Source organism: Pseudophryne corroboree, chromosome 8 (genome assembly GCF_028390025.1).
Source record: "Pseudophryne corroboree isolate aPseCor3 chromosome 8, aPseCor3.hap2, whole genome shotgun sequence".
Classification (NCBI taxonomy): domain Eukaryota; kingdom Metazoa; phylum Chordata; class Amphibia; order Anura; family Myobatrachidae; genus Pseudophryne; species Pseudophryne corroboree.
Genome location: NC_086451.1, coordinates 417,091,695 through 417,105,997, shown reverse-complemented (window position 1 = coordinate 417,105,997; position 14,303 = coordinate 417,091,695). Strand labels below are relative to the sequence as shown.

Genomic DNA, 14,303 nt, shown 5'->3' with positions numbered 1-14,303 from the left:
CGGAGTGTGAGGTGTGCATGAGGAACAATGGCGCACAGCTGCAGTGCTGTGCGCTACCTTGTTGAAGACTGAAGTCTTCTGCCGCCGATTTTCCGGAACACTTCTTGCTTCTGGCTCTGTAAGGGGGCCGGCGGCGCGGCTCCGGGAACGAACACCAAGGTCAGGTCCTGCGGTCGATCCCTCTGGAGCTAATGGTGTCCAGTAGCCTAAGAAGCCCAAACTACCACCTGTTAGGTAGGTTCGCTTCTTCTCCCCTTAGTCCCTCGCTGCAGTGAGTCTGTTGCCAGCAGATCTCACTGTAAAATAAAAAACCTAAATATACTTTCTTTCTAGGAGCTCAGGAGAGCCCCTAGTGTGCATCCAGCTCAGCCGGGCACAAGAATCTAACTGAAGTCTGGAGGAGGGTCATAGTGGGAGGAGCCAGTGCACACCAGTAGTCTAAAGCTTTCTTTATAGTTGTGCCCAGTCTCCTGCGGAGCTGCTATTCCCCATGGTCCTTACGGAGTCCCAGCATCCACTTAGGACGTTAGAGAAACTAAGATTCCTCACACTCCTGTTACCTTATCAGGGATTTGTAGAACGTCTCTGACAGTTTCTATTCCCTGTGACAGAGTAGCCTCCCCCCCACCTCTGAGTCCACCTCCCCCTCCTCCATGTCTGACCCTTCATCATCAGAGTCAGGCTGCAGGACATGGGCCAAAGTATGTTTTTGCGGACAAATGGCAGGGGTCTGAGACGCTGGTTTGGGAACGGAGTCTCTTTTCATAAACTCATCCTTAGACTGTCTTAAATATTGCGTCTCTTTCTCATTGCGGGACAATTTAGTAGAAATATTGGAAATCATTCCCTTAATGGAGTCCAGCCATGCTGGCTCAGCCTCGCTAGCCTGGGAAGGTGCTCTACACTGGGTACACAGTAGAGAACCCCCTGGAGGAGAGGAACACTCTGCCTTACATGAAACACTCTTTGCCTGACATATTGTAATTGTGACAGCACACACACACACACACACACACACACGAAAAGGTTAAAAGCACAATTAACCCACAAAGAGCCCTTCCAGGGAGACAGAGATAGTATGGAGCCAGCACACAGCGCCCTTACCACTAATAACAAGCTTAGCCGGGTCGCTAAGTACCCAGATTGGGGACTTAGTACACTAATAATCGCTCCCCCCCTGCTATGACCCCCTGGTACCACTGAGGTAATTTGGAGTCAGTCCGGAGGAGCTGCGCGTCCCTGTCAGTCAGCGTCTGTGTCCACTGCAGAGGGAAAATGGCGCTGGTGAACTGCTGAATCCGCTCAGTGAAGCTCCGCCCCTTCAATGGCATACGGTCTTCCCACTTTTTTTGTACTGGTTGAGGTGATTTTGTGCCTAAAATGGAGTCAGCCCCTATTAAGTCAGTGATGCCAGTGTGGGTATTGTGTACCTAAACTCAGTTTGCACCATCAGAAGCTGTGCGTCTGCACTGTGTATTGAGTCTGGAGACCCAGCCGCCCCATGTAGAAGCTGTGCGTCTCCGTACCCTCATGCCGCCATAATGGCCGGCGACCCGCTAACCGGCTTAGTATTCACCACTCTTCACCCTCTGTTAGGGGTGGCGGTGTGCTGCGGGAATGTACACTCGCCGTGGTGGGGCTGCGAATAGTTCCCTTAGGAGCTAGTGTCCTGTCAGCGGGGAACGAGACCATTAACCCTTCAAGAGGTTGGGCCATTCCCCCCCCGGGCACATTTTCTAAACTGAGTCTGGAAGGAGGGGCATAGAGGGAGGAGCCAGCGCACACTATCAAATTCTTAAAGTGCCAATGGCTCCTAGTGGACCCATCTATACCCCATGGTACTAAATGGATTCCCAGTATCCTCTAGGACATAAGAGAAATTTAATTTGCAAGGTGATTGACAGGAAGAGGTCGTCTGTGGGTGGTAACTTACCGTTTAATGGGAGTGTCTGGAAAAACGCAGGCGTTCCCAAGCGTTTAAGCGTTTTCAGGGAGGGTGTGTGACGTCAGCTCCTGACTCGATCAGGAAGTACTTTTAGTACTGTAGTAGTATGTCCTGTGCTGCGCACACACTGAGTGAAGTGCGAATGGATTTGCAGTGCGATTGCACGGGCAAAATTTCCACTCCCCCTTGGGTGGCGACCATCCGATCACAGGACAGCAACATTAGCAGCACAGCAATCAGGTCTGAATCACCCCCAAAGTACCAGCCAATCAGCTCCTAACTGCCATGTCACAGGCTGGGTTTGAAAAATGACATTTAGGAGCTGATTGGTTGGTACTTTATCTCCATCCACTTTATGTACAGCCAAGGCTTAGTAAATAGGCCCCATGATTGGGCCACACGTCTCCACTCAAGAACAGTATTAGATATTTATTTTTAACTTTTACCATTTTTTGTTGGGGGGGGTGTTTTCGGAAAAAGAGGCAGACCATTTTTTTTTGTCCAAAATTGTATTTGTAAAACTAGTAGTTAATCTATTTCAGCTCTGTTAAAACCAAAAAGATGCAAAATACAGTTGAATTTATTTATACAAATCAAAAGAAAAGCAGAGAATCCTTTTTCAAGTTCCTCAATGTCACAGCATATTTCTGTCTCCAGATCAAAAATGCAGGAATACCGACCGCAGTGTTTCAAAACATACACTTTATAAATATATATTTATATATAAAACTATAACCAGTAGTCACTCGTGTAAGGGTGGGGACTGGGACAAGAGGGAAGGTCGGCGATCTCCCGGCGATGCAAATATTGCTCACGTTGTGGATTATATTGAGCGAATGGTCCGTCGTGATTGTCATTTGAATGGACTATGAGATGAGACAATGAACAAACAAGGCAGTAAGGCACTATTGATTGTAATGGAAAACTCTCCTAAAATAAATGCTTGGCCTAAAAAAAATCCCATACTAAAAAGATACTGATATACATTGCACATGGCGTGGTGGAAGACCAGCATTTCTAAACTAAATCTATTATGCCCGAATAGAAAACGCTACAGTCTCCTCGAACCTCAAGCTACCTCCTAGGAGCTCCAAACTTGTCAGAATCCCAAGAAGACAAATCTCCATTCTCTCCAGTCTAAGATAAGCCTGTACCTACTGTACGTCCCCAGCTGCCCAAAATGTACAATGACCAACACATGTTACAGATAGGTGCCCCTGGAGGTGGTAACATGAGCGACATGACCAAAGCATAGAAAAGTATGTGGCGAGAGGTAATTCTTTGTGGTTACATCATTGGCTACTATATATTATATCTGTAGTAATCCCACGTTGTATGCGAGATGAACGGTATGGGAGATACTTCATACATGTACGCCTAAGTGCATCAGGACAGTCTTAGCTTCTAATATTGCAACTTGTGAAGGTCCCGGATAATTCTGGGAGACTATGACAGCTAAGGGAGACCTGCAATGGTATGGTGATAGTATGTAGGAATACGGAATGTGATTGTGCGGCCTACAGTGGTTTCATTACTTAGGAAGCGCAATGGGAGTACGTAGGTATCTGCCGATCGCTGAAGAGTAAATGTGATCAGATCCTGTCTTTATATCGGCAATAAGCCCCTTTACTGGGATCGTTGTGCAATTCTGGAAATCGGACGAGGACCGACCAAAATAACCGTCCTCTTGAAGCTAGACACATTGTTTAGTGTTATAAATCGGGCCATCTTGTATGGATATATTTAAACTGCGCCGTACAGTGCAAACTATCAAGAAATGTTCTGAAATACTAGTGCAGATCACTTTTCTGAGACACCCAAAGTCCCTCTGCCACGAGATGAGTGGGCATTACCCCTAGGATGATTAAAGTAACACAATGATGGGATCTCTGACTAGTTCAGCTGGTAACTGCTCCCTGTAAGAAAACAAGAAAGGAGAATCACATTTCCAGGAGCCAGTGTCACCTTCTGTCCCAAGGATTCCAGTTGTCCCCGACCACAGTATAAGGATTTCTCTTTTCCAGTGTTAAGTCCCAGGTAATGAATATGAGCACGGCTTGTGTCTGTCCAAGGACTATCCAAAAATATAATTTGCCCAAGTGGAACACAGCAAATCATTGAATCCACAACATCTTCCGGGTTTCTCAAGTTCCCGTATTGTGCATGGTTACAAATAAATTACCTGAGCACTCTAAGGGTTGGCGAGAGGCTGTAGTGTTACCTTGCACAGAGAGACGCTGCACACCCCTCCTCTCAGGGAGCAGAAGAGTGCAGAGAGATGAAGACCATGAGAAGGTTCTGGGAGAGATGTCAGTCAGTAGTTTTTTTTTATCCAGGGTACCTGGTACAATACTGAACAGGAGGCGGATTTGCCAGAACAAGTCTTCCCGCTCCCCCAGGTTTGTCAGTCTTTGGTGGTCTGTGTATGGGGATAGTAGCTTCCCTACATCTGCTGTTCATCTCATGCGGTTCTGCCTCATCAGTGGAACGATGCATGATGGGGGCCCAGCCTTAGTCAAGAAAGGATGCTTCAGCAGCTCATTAGCACTAGCTCGCTGGCTGGGATCTCTCACTAGAAGCCGATCAACAAATCCCTTTAGTAAGGGAGATATCTGTAGAAGAAATACATAACAAATCAGTGTTCCCTTCTCCCCAATGTAAATAGATACAGCCAGAACTAGGACACCACACAAGAGGACATATGGATTGATCAGCACTATAATTAGATGGATTTACTGGGGAACCAAAAAGGAGTAATGTCAACCTTTCCCCCTAGCTGAGTGGGGTTTTCCACATTACAAGAATCATACTAGCAAAAGCGTCAATCTTTAAACAGGCCTGGTGGAAATCCCATTAACTTTCTCAAGATATGGACTGGAACTTAGAAGACGGCAGGGTGTCAAACCTCTCAGGGAGACCTTATTTCTTTTTTTATAAGAGCCCAACGGGGGGAGAGTTGGGTGTGCCTCTATGATTCCGTCTATAGAAACCCAATGGGGAGAGATGGGTGTGCCCCCTATGATTCCCTCTACAGAAACCCAACGGGGAGAGATGGGGCAGCCCTGGGCACTTTAATGTAAGAAGAAGGGTGACTGGGAGCTTAAAGTACCATAAAGTTAGACTGCAGAGAGAACAGGGTACCCAGTCTAAGCTACACTAGACAAATAGGCTGCATCCCCTCTACTAAACAATTCCATATAACAGATGTCGTAAAGGCCTCTACATACTTGTAATAATTACTCATATGTGGCTAATATTCACAGTACAAGAGTCCTGTGTTTTATTCATTCAACATTTTCATGAATAATATGTAATTACTTCACTTTTTACTGAAAGTTCACTAAACAATGGGTAAAAAAAAATAAAAAAAAAAAATAAGATTTTAAACCTACGGTAAATCTTTTTCTCCTAGTCCATAGAGGATGTGGGTACTCCGTAAGGACCACGGGGTATAGACGGGCTCCACAGGAGACATGGGCACTATAAAGACTTTAGATGGGTGTGCACTTGCTCCTCCCTCTATGCCCCTCCTCCAGACCTCAGTTAGAGAACTGTGCCCAGAGGAGACAGACAGTACGAGGAAAGGATTTTTGTTAATCTAAGGGCAAGATACATACCACCCCACACCATCCACACCGTACAACTTGGAACATACGAACCAGTTAACAGTATGAAACAAAACAGCATCAGCCCGAGACTGATCAAAACTGTAACATAACCCTTATGTAAGCAACAACTATATACAAGCCTTGCAGAATTCAGTCCGCACTGGGACGGGCGCCCAGCATCCTCTACGGACTAGGAGAAAAAGATTTACCGGTAGGTTTAAAATCTTATTTTCTCTTACGTCCTAGAGGATACTGGGGACTCCGTAAGGACCATGGGGATTATACCAAAGCTCCAGACCGGGCGGGAGAGTGCGGATGACTCTGCAGCACCGATTGAGCAAACATGAGGTCCCCATCAGCCAAGGTATCAAACTTGTAGAATTTAGCAAAAGTTTTTGAACCCGACCAAGTCGCCGCTCGGCAAAGCTGTAATGCCGAGACGCCTCGGGCAGCCGCCCAAGAAGAGCCCACCTTCCTAGTGGAATGGGCCTTTACCGAATTTGGTAACGGCAATCCAGCCGTAGAATGAGCCTGCTGAATCGTGTTACAGATCCAGCGAGCAATAGTCTGCTTAGAAGCAGGAGCGCCAAGCTTGTTGGCTGCATACAGGACAAACAGTGCCTCTGTTTTCCTAACTCGAGCCGTCCTGGCTACATAAATTTTTAAGGCCCTGACTACATCAAGGGACTTGGAATCCTCCAAGTCACCCGAAGCCACAGGCACCACGATAGGTTGGTTTATATGAAAAGATGAAACTACCTTAGGCAAAAATTGAGGACGAGTCCTTAATTCTGCTCTATCCACATGGAAAATCAGATAGGGGCTCTTGTGAGACAAAGCCGCCAATTCGGACACCCGCCGTGCAGATGCCAAGGCCAACAACATGACCACCTTCCAAGTGAGAAATTTTAAATCCACCGTTTGAAGAGGCTCAAACCAGTGAGATATTAGGAACTGTAACACCACGTTAAGGTCCCATGGTGCCACTGGGGGCACAAAAGGAGGCTGGATGTGCAGCAGTCCCTTTACAAAAGTCTGGACTTCTAGAAGAGAAGCCAATTCCTTCTGAAAGAAAATTGATAGGGCCGAAATCTGTACCTTAATGGAGCCTAACTTTAGGCCCATATCCACTCCTGTCTGTAGAAAGTGGAGAAAACGGCCCAGATGGAAATCTTCAGTATGAGCATTCTTGGCTTCACACCAAGATACATACTTCCTCCAGATGCAGTGATAATGTTTCGCCGTCACCTCCTTCCTAGCCTTAATCAGAGTAGGTATGACTTCCTCCGGAATACCTTTCCCCGCTAGGATTTGGTGTTCAACCGAAATGCCGTCAAACGTAATCGCGGTAAGTCTTGGAACACGCAGGGCCCCTGCTGCAATAGGGCTTCCCTGAGAGGAAGAGGCCACGGATCTTCTGTGAGCATTTCCTGAAGATCTGAATACCAGGCCCTTCGAGGCCAATCCGGAACAATGAGTATTGTCTGCACTCTTTTTTGTCTTATGATTCTCAGTATTTTTGAGATGAGCAGAAGAGGAGGGTACACATAGACCGACTGAAACACCCATGGTGTCACCAGGGCGTCCACCGCTACTGCCTGAGGGTCCCTTGACCTGGCACAAAACCTCCGAAGCTTCTTGTTGAGGCGTGACGCCATCATGTCTATTTGTGGAAGTCCCCACTGACTTGCTATCTCTGCAAAAACTTCTTGATGAAGTCCCCACTCTCCTGGATGGAGATCGTGTCTGATGAGGAAGTCTGCTTCCCAGTTGTCCACTCCAGGAATGAAGACTGCTGACAGAGCGCTTGCGTGATTTTCCGCCCAGCAAAGAATCCTGGTGGCTTCCGCCATTGCCACTCTGCTCCTTGTCCCGCCTTGGCGGTTTACATGAGCCACAGCTGTGACATTGTCTGATTGAATCAGAACCGGTAGGTCGCGAAGAAGATTCTCCGCTTGTCGCAGGCCGTTGTATATGGCCCTCAATTCCAGTACGTTGATGTGTAGACAAGCCTCCTGGCTTGACCATAGTCCCTGAAAATTTCTTCCTTGTGTGACTGCTCCCCATCCTCGGAGGCTCACGTCTGTGGTCACCAGAACCCAGTCTTGAATGCCGAACCTGCGACCTTCGAGAAGGTGAGCACTCTGCAGCCACCACAGGAGAGACACCCTGGCCCTGGGGGACAGGCTTATTTTCTGATGTATGTGTAGATGGGACCCCGACCACTTGTCCAGAAGGTCCCACTGAAACGCCCTCGCATGGAACCTGCCGAAGGGGATGGCCTCGTAGGTCGCCACCATTTTTCCCAGTACTCGAGTGCTTTGATGGACTGACACTTTTTTCGGTTTTAACAGGTCTCTGACCATGTTCTGGAGTTCCCGGGCTTTTTCCATCGGGAGAAAAACCCTCTTTTGTTCCGTGTCCAGAATCATGCCTAAGAAAGATAGCCGAGTCGTTGGAATCAACTGTGACTTTGGTAGATTTAGAATCCAGCCATGCGGTTGCAGCACTCTCAGGGAGAGCGACACGCTTTTCTGCAATTGATCTCTCGAATAGTACCCCTTCCCCTGTTGAACTAGGGGAACCTTGACAATCACTTGTTGTTGACACAGTTTTTGAATTGCAGCTAAAACTATCTCCCTTTCTGGGGGAGAAGCTGGTAAAGCCGATTTGAAAAATCGGCGAGGAGGCACGTCTTCGAATTCCAGCTTGTAGCCTTGGGATACAATTTCCATAGCCCAAGGATCCACATCTGACTGAACCCAGACGTGGCTGAAGAGTCGAAGACGTGCCCCCACCGGCGCGGACTCCCTCAGTGGAGCCCCAGCGTCATGCGGTGGATTTAGTAGAAGCCGGGGAGGACTTCTGCTCCTGCGAACTAGCCGTAGCAGGTATTCTTTTCCCTCTACCCTTACCTCTGGCGAGGAAGGAAGAGCCCCGACTTCTTCTGGACTTATGCGACCGAAAGGACTGCATCTTATAGTGTGGTGTTTTCTTTTGCTGTGGGGGAACATAAGGCAAAAAAGTAGATTTACCCGCGGTAGCTGTGGAAACCAGGTCCGCGAGACCTTCCCCAAATAAAACCTCACCCATGTAAGGTAAAACTTCCATATGTCTCTGAGTCGGCATCACCCGTCCATTGGCGGGTCCACAGGGCTCGCCTAGCAGAAATCGCCATGGCATTGGCTCTCGAACCTAACAGCCCAACGTCTCTCGAAGCGTCTCTCATATATAAGACTGCGTCTTTAATGTGACCTAAGGTCAATAAAATGCTATCCCTATCTAGGGTATCAATGTCAGATGACAAGGTATCTGCCCAAGCTGCTACAGCGCTACAAACCCAAGCCAACACTATTGCCGGTCTGAGCAAGGCACCCGTATGTGCATAAATTGATTTTAAAGTAGTTTCCTGTCTGCGATCAGCGTGATCCTTGAGGGCTGCCGTGTCTGGAGACGGTAGCGCCACCTTTTTGGATAAGCGCGTCAAAGCCTTGTCCACCCTGGGCGAGGATTCCCACCGTAACCTGTCCTGTGCAGGGAAAGGATACACCATAAGAATTCTCTTGGGAATCTGCAGTTTGTCTTGAGTTTCCCAATCCTTTTCAAATAACGCGTTCAGCTCATGAGATGGGGGAAAGGTTACCTCAGGTTTCTTTTCCTTAAACATGCATACCCTCGTGTCAGGGAAAGAGGGGTCATCTGTGATATGCAAAACATCCTTTATTGCAATAATCATATAATGAATACTTTTGGCCACCCTTGGGTGTAACCTCGCATCATCGTAGTCGACACTGGAGTTAGAATCCATGTCGGTATAAGTGTCTGCTACTTGGGGCAGGGGACGTTTCTGAGACCCTGGAGGGCCCTGTGATACAGCCAAAGCCATGGATTGACTCCCTGTCTTTTCTCTGGACTCTGCTTTGTCCATTCTCTTATGTAATAAAGACTCATTTGCATTTAAAACATTCCACATATCCAGCCAATCAGGTGTCGGCGTCGCTGACGGAGACACCACAATCATCTGCTCCACCTCCTCCTTAGATGAGTCTTCCGCTTCAGACATGCCAACACACACGTACCGACACCCCCACACACTCAGGGATATATATATATATATATATATATATATATATAGTGTACAAGAATGAACCGTCACTCGTGGCTGAAAATCAATTTGTTGCGGTGCCTTCAGTATGAAATGGGTAAAGCAAACAGAAGGACTGCGGCACTCAGGTTTGAAGATGAAGAAAAAAAAAAAAAAAAAATATATATATATATATATATATATATATATATATATATATATATATATATATATATATATATATATATATATAGATAGATAGATAGAGAGATAGAGAGATAGATAGAGAGATAGATAGATAGAGAGATTATACACACACATACACATATACAGTCCCCCAATAAGGCCCTTTGGAGAGACAGAGAATGCCAGCGCCACCGGACACTGGAATAAAATCCCAGTCAGGGCAGCGCTTTTATAAATATACTCACTGCGCCAATTAAATGTGCCCCCCCCCTCCCCTCTTTTTTGCCCTCTGTACTTGTGTTCAGCAGGGGAGAGTCCGGGGAGCCAGCTTCTCTGCAGCGTGCTGTGGAGAAAATGGCGCTGGTTAGTGCTGAGGAATCAAGCTCCGCCCCCTAACCGGCGGGCTTCGATCCCGCTCAAATCTTTACGGGCGGGGTTTTTTGCAATATACTGCCTCCGCAGTATATATCTATGCCAGTGTCCCTAGACGGTTAATAATTGCTGCCCAGGGCGCCCCCCTGCGCCTTGCACCCATACAGTGCCGCCAGTGTGTGTGTGTGTTGGGAGCAATGGGGCGCAGCGAACCGCTGCGCGTTACCTCATAGAAGATCAGAAGTCTTCTGCCACCTTTGATGTCTTCTATCTTCTCATACTCACCCGGCTTCTATCTTCCGGCTCTGTGAGGAGGACGGCGGCGCGGCTCCGGGACGAATGGCGAGGATGAGACCAGTGTTCCGACCCTCTGGAGCTAATGGTGTCCAGTAGCCTAAGAAGCAGAGCCTATCATTTAAGTAGGTCTGCTTCTCTCCCCTCAGTCCCACGATGCAGGGAGCCTGTTGCCAGCAGTGCTCCCTGAAAATAAAGAACCTAACAAAAAGTCTTTTTTTTTCAGAGAAACTCAGTAGAGCTCCCCTGCAGTGCACCCAGTCTCCACTGGGCACAGGATCTAACTGAGGTCTGGAGGAGGGGCATAGAGGGAGGAGCCAGTGCACACCCATCTAAAGTCTTTAGAGTGCCCATGTCTCCTGCGGAGCCCGTCTATACCCCATGGTCCTTAGAGACCCCAGCATCATCTAGGATGTAAGAGAAAAAGACGTTACAAAGCAGATTCATAGATATAATCCCAGACTAAATACAGAAGAAACGTATTTCAGTGGGGCGTAACGGTCCACTAAGTCATGGGGCATAATTCAGACCTGATCGCTGCTGTGCGTTTTCGCACAGCAGGCGTTCAGGTCTGAACTGTGCATGTGCAGACGGCGCATGCCAGAGATGCTATCAGCATCTCAGCCCAGCGATCGCTTCTGCCTGATAGACAGGCAGAGGCATTCGCTGGGTGGGCCGGCGGCGTTGGGCCGCAGTTTTGGGGGCGTGGTCCGGGCAACGGACGCATCACGGATCGTGCGGGGGGCGGGCCGCGGCGGCTACGTGAAGTCACACGCAGCTGCTGCGACCCAGGGAGCGACGGATGTCTCCCTGCCTGCACGCAGGAGCTGCGCTGGTAGGGAGCTACTCTTCAGGTACAAAAGCATCGCCGCTGTGCGATGCTTTTGTACTTGTGCGGAGGGAGGGCTAGACATGCGGGGCAGACTAGCCCTGTGCTGGGTGTCCTCCCGCACGTCAGGGTGGCTGATCGTAGCCGTGCACAATCAGGTCTGAATTAGGCCGATGGTGTCTCCGTCTGTGGTAGGTAGGGAAAGATAAACAACATAGGAACGGACAAGCCCTATAAACTCTGCAATGCTTCTTTTTACATTATTCGTCTCGGCTAGATTGGCGAGATCTTGTTGGACTAGTTGGGGACCTTGCAAACTGAGCTGAGTAACACTATAACAATGTCTGCAGCAAAACAGAACTGGTTCTATAACCATATTATCGAGAACTTTACAGGTTTGTAATATAATACTTCTGAAAAATCATGTCTGACCTGTTCACTAAGCCTGTGACTAACATCTCTATGACACAGACACGTGTGCACGCACGTCACTCCCTTCCTAGAAGCTGTGTAGCGGACCCAGCTGTGCCATCACAAGGCGGATCACATATCAGCACAGGAATGTGGTGTTATGATCTGAACGCTGTGCCATCCCCCGTATGAGGTCATCAGCTCCATTCTACAGTAGCGGCAGCCCACAAACCTCTTCTCAAATCACAAAGGTGAACGTGCATTCAACTAGCCCTCATTTACAGCACATGTGATTTACTATGTGCAGCAGCACACAATGACAAAGGAAATGACAACGTCTTATAGTATAAAAACTCTGGAAGACTGGTGCTATAGAGATTATGATAAAAGTTCAGTATGGATTTTTTGCCTGAGCAAAAGTTTAGCCTTAGGGGGATGCGGTCAATTTACCTACAATCAAAATCCTGACGGTCAAAATACAGACAACCACATTGACCAACGGTCAAAATCCCGACATGGTCAAAATCCAGACATTTAAAATACCGGCAGGTCAAAAAGTCGACATGAGTTTTTCATGATTTTTTAATTGCGAGGGGATGCAGTACACTCATACGGTGTCCACGTCGACCTATGTCAACATACACACAAAAAGTAACGAAAAACTTGTGTTGACCTTTTGACCTGTCAACATTTTAAAAGTTTGTATTTTGACCTTGTCGGTATTTTGACCATCGGTCAATTGTTGTTGGTATTTTGACCGTCTGGACTTTGATTGTAGGTATTTTATACTAAACCCGCCTTAGGATAATGTATCGATGTTTTAGGAGGTAACAAAGGAGGATTTTTTTTAGGGGCTCTCCAACCCATTCCCATTTACTAGATATGGTAATGATGCCTCCACGCAGCGGTAGTTATTACAGAGAACACCTCAAGGAGGTTTGGCAATACTGACACCTGGCAAGTGTAAACACAACTAACCCAGTGTTTGCTGCATGAACAGTGTGGCCCATACATCAGGTAGGTATCGGGGTAGTTTCTCATTCTGTCAAAGCCTAGAGATTACGGGAATCGAACATGTTTGAAAAAATAAGAATTTACTTACCGATAATTCTATTTCTCGTAGTCCGTAGTGTGGATGCTGGGAACTCCGTAAGGACCATGGGGAATAGCGGCTCCGCAGGAGACTGGGCACAAAAGTAAAAGCTTTAGGACTACCTGGTGTGCACTGGCTCCTCCCCCTATGACCCTCCTCCAAGCCTCAGTTAGGATACTGTGCCCGGACGAGCGTACACAATAAGGAAGGATTTTGAATCCCGGGTAAGACTCATACCAGCCACACCAATCACACCGTACAACTTGTGATCTGAACCCAGTTAACCGCATGATAACAAAGGAGCCTCTGAAAAGATGGCTCACAACAATAATAACCCGATTTTTGTAACAATAACTATGTACAAGTATTGCAGACAATCCGCACTTGGGATGGGCGCCCAGCATCCACTACGGACTACGAGAAATAGAATTATCGGTAAGTAAATTCTTATTTTCTCTGACGTCCTAGTGGATGCTGGGAACTCCGTAAGGACCATGGGGATTATACCAAAGCTCCCAAACGGGCGGGAGAGTGCGGATGACTCTGCAGCACCGAATGAGAGAACTCCAGGTCCTCCTCAGCCAGGGTATCAAATTTGTAGAATTTAGCAAACGTGTTTGCCCCTGACCAAGTAGCTGCTCTGCAAAGATGTAAGGCCGAGACCCCTCGGGCAGCCGCCCAAGATGAGCCCACTTTCCTTGTGGAATGGGCTTTTACAGATTTTGGCTGTGGCAGGCCTGCCACAGAATGTGCAAGCTGAATTGTACTACAAATCCAACGAGCAATAGTCTGCTTAGAAGCAGGAGCACCCAGCTTGTTGGGTGCATACAGGATAAACAGCGAGTCAGATTTTCTGACTCCAGCCGTCCTGGAAACATATATTCTCAGGGCCCTGACTACGTCCAGCAACTTGGAGTCCTCCAAGTCCCTAGTAGCCGCAGGCACCACAATAGGCTGGTTCAAGTGAAATGCTGAAACCACCTTAGGGAGAAATTGAGGACGAGTCCTCAATTCTGCCCTGTCCGTATGAAAAATTAGGTAAGGGCTTTTATAGGATAAAGCCGCCAATTCTGAGACACGCCTGGCTGAAGCCAGGGCTAACAAAATATCTCACATGGAAGGTGGTAATGCTAAGTCCACAGTGGAAAGTGGTTCAAACCAATGTGATTTTAGGAATCCCAAAACTACGTTGAGATCCCAAGGTGCCACTGGAGGCACAAAAGGAGGTTGTATATGCAGTACCCCCTTGACAAACGTCTGTACTTCAGGAACTGAAGCCAGTTCTTTTTGGAAGAAAATCGACAGGGCCGAAATTTGAACCTTAATGGACCCTAATTTTAGGCCCATAGACAGTCCTGTTTGCAGGAAATGCAGGAAACGACCCAGTTGAAATTCCTCTGTAGGGGCCTTCCTGGCCTCGCACCACGCAACATATTTACGCCAAATACGGTGATAATGTTGTACAGTTACATCAGGGTAGG

At 47.6% G+C, this 14,303-nt stretch overlaps 1 protein-coding gene across 2 annotated transcripts in view; it reads right to left on the bottom strand.

Moving 5' to 3' along the window:
* Positions 1–2,509: 2,509 nt before the first annotated feature.
* PAK4 (p21 (RAC1) activated kinase 4) overlaps positions 2,510–14,303 on the bottom strand; it is a 142,241-nt gene continuing 130,447 nt past the window's right edge. For both annotated transcript variants that reach the window (XM_063937947.1, XM_063937948.1), the window contains exon 9: positions 2,510–4,557. In XM_063937947.1, coding sequence (XP_063794017.1) covers positions 4,402–4,557 — 156 coding nt within the window. In that variant the 3' untranslated portion in view covers positions 2,510–4,401. The remainder of the gene's footprint in view (positions 4,558–14,303) is intronic.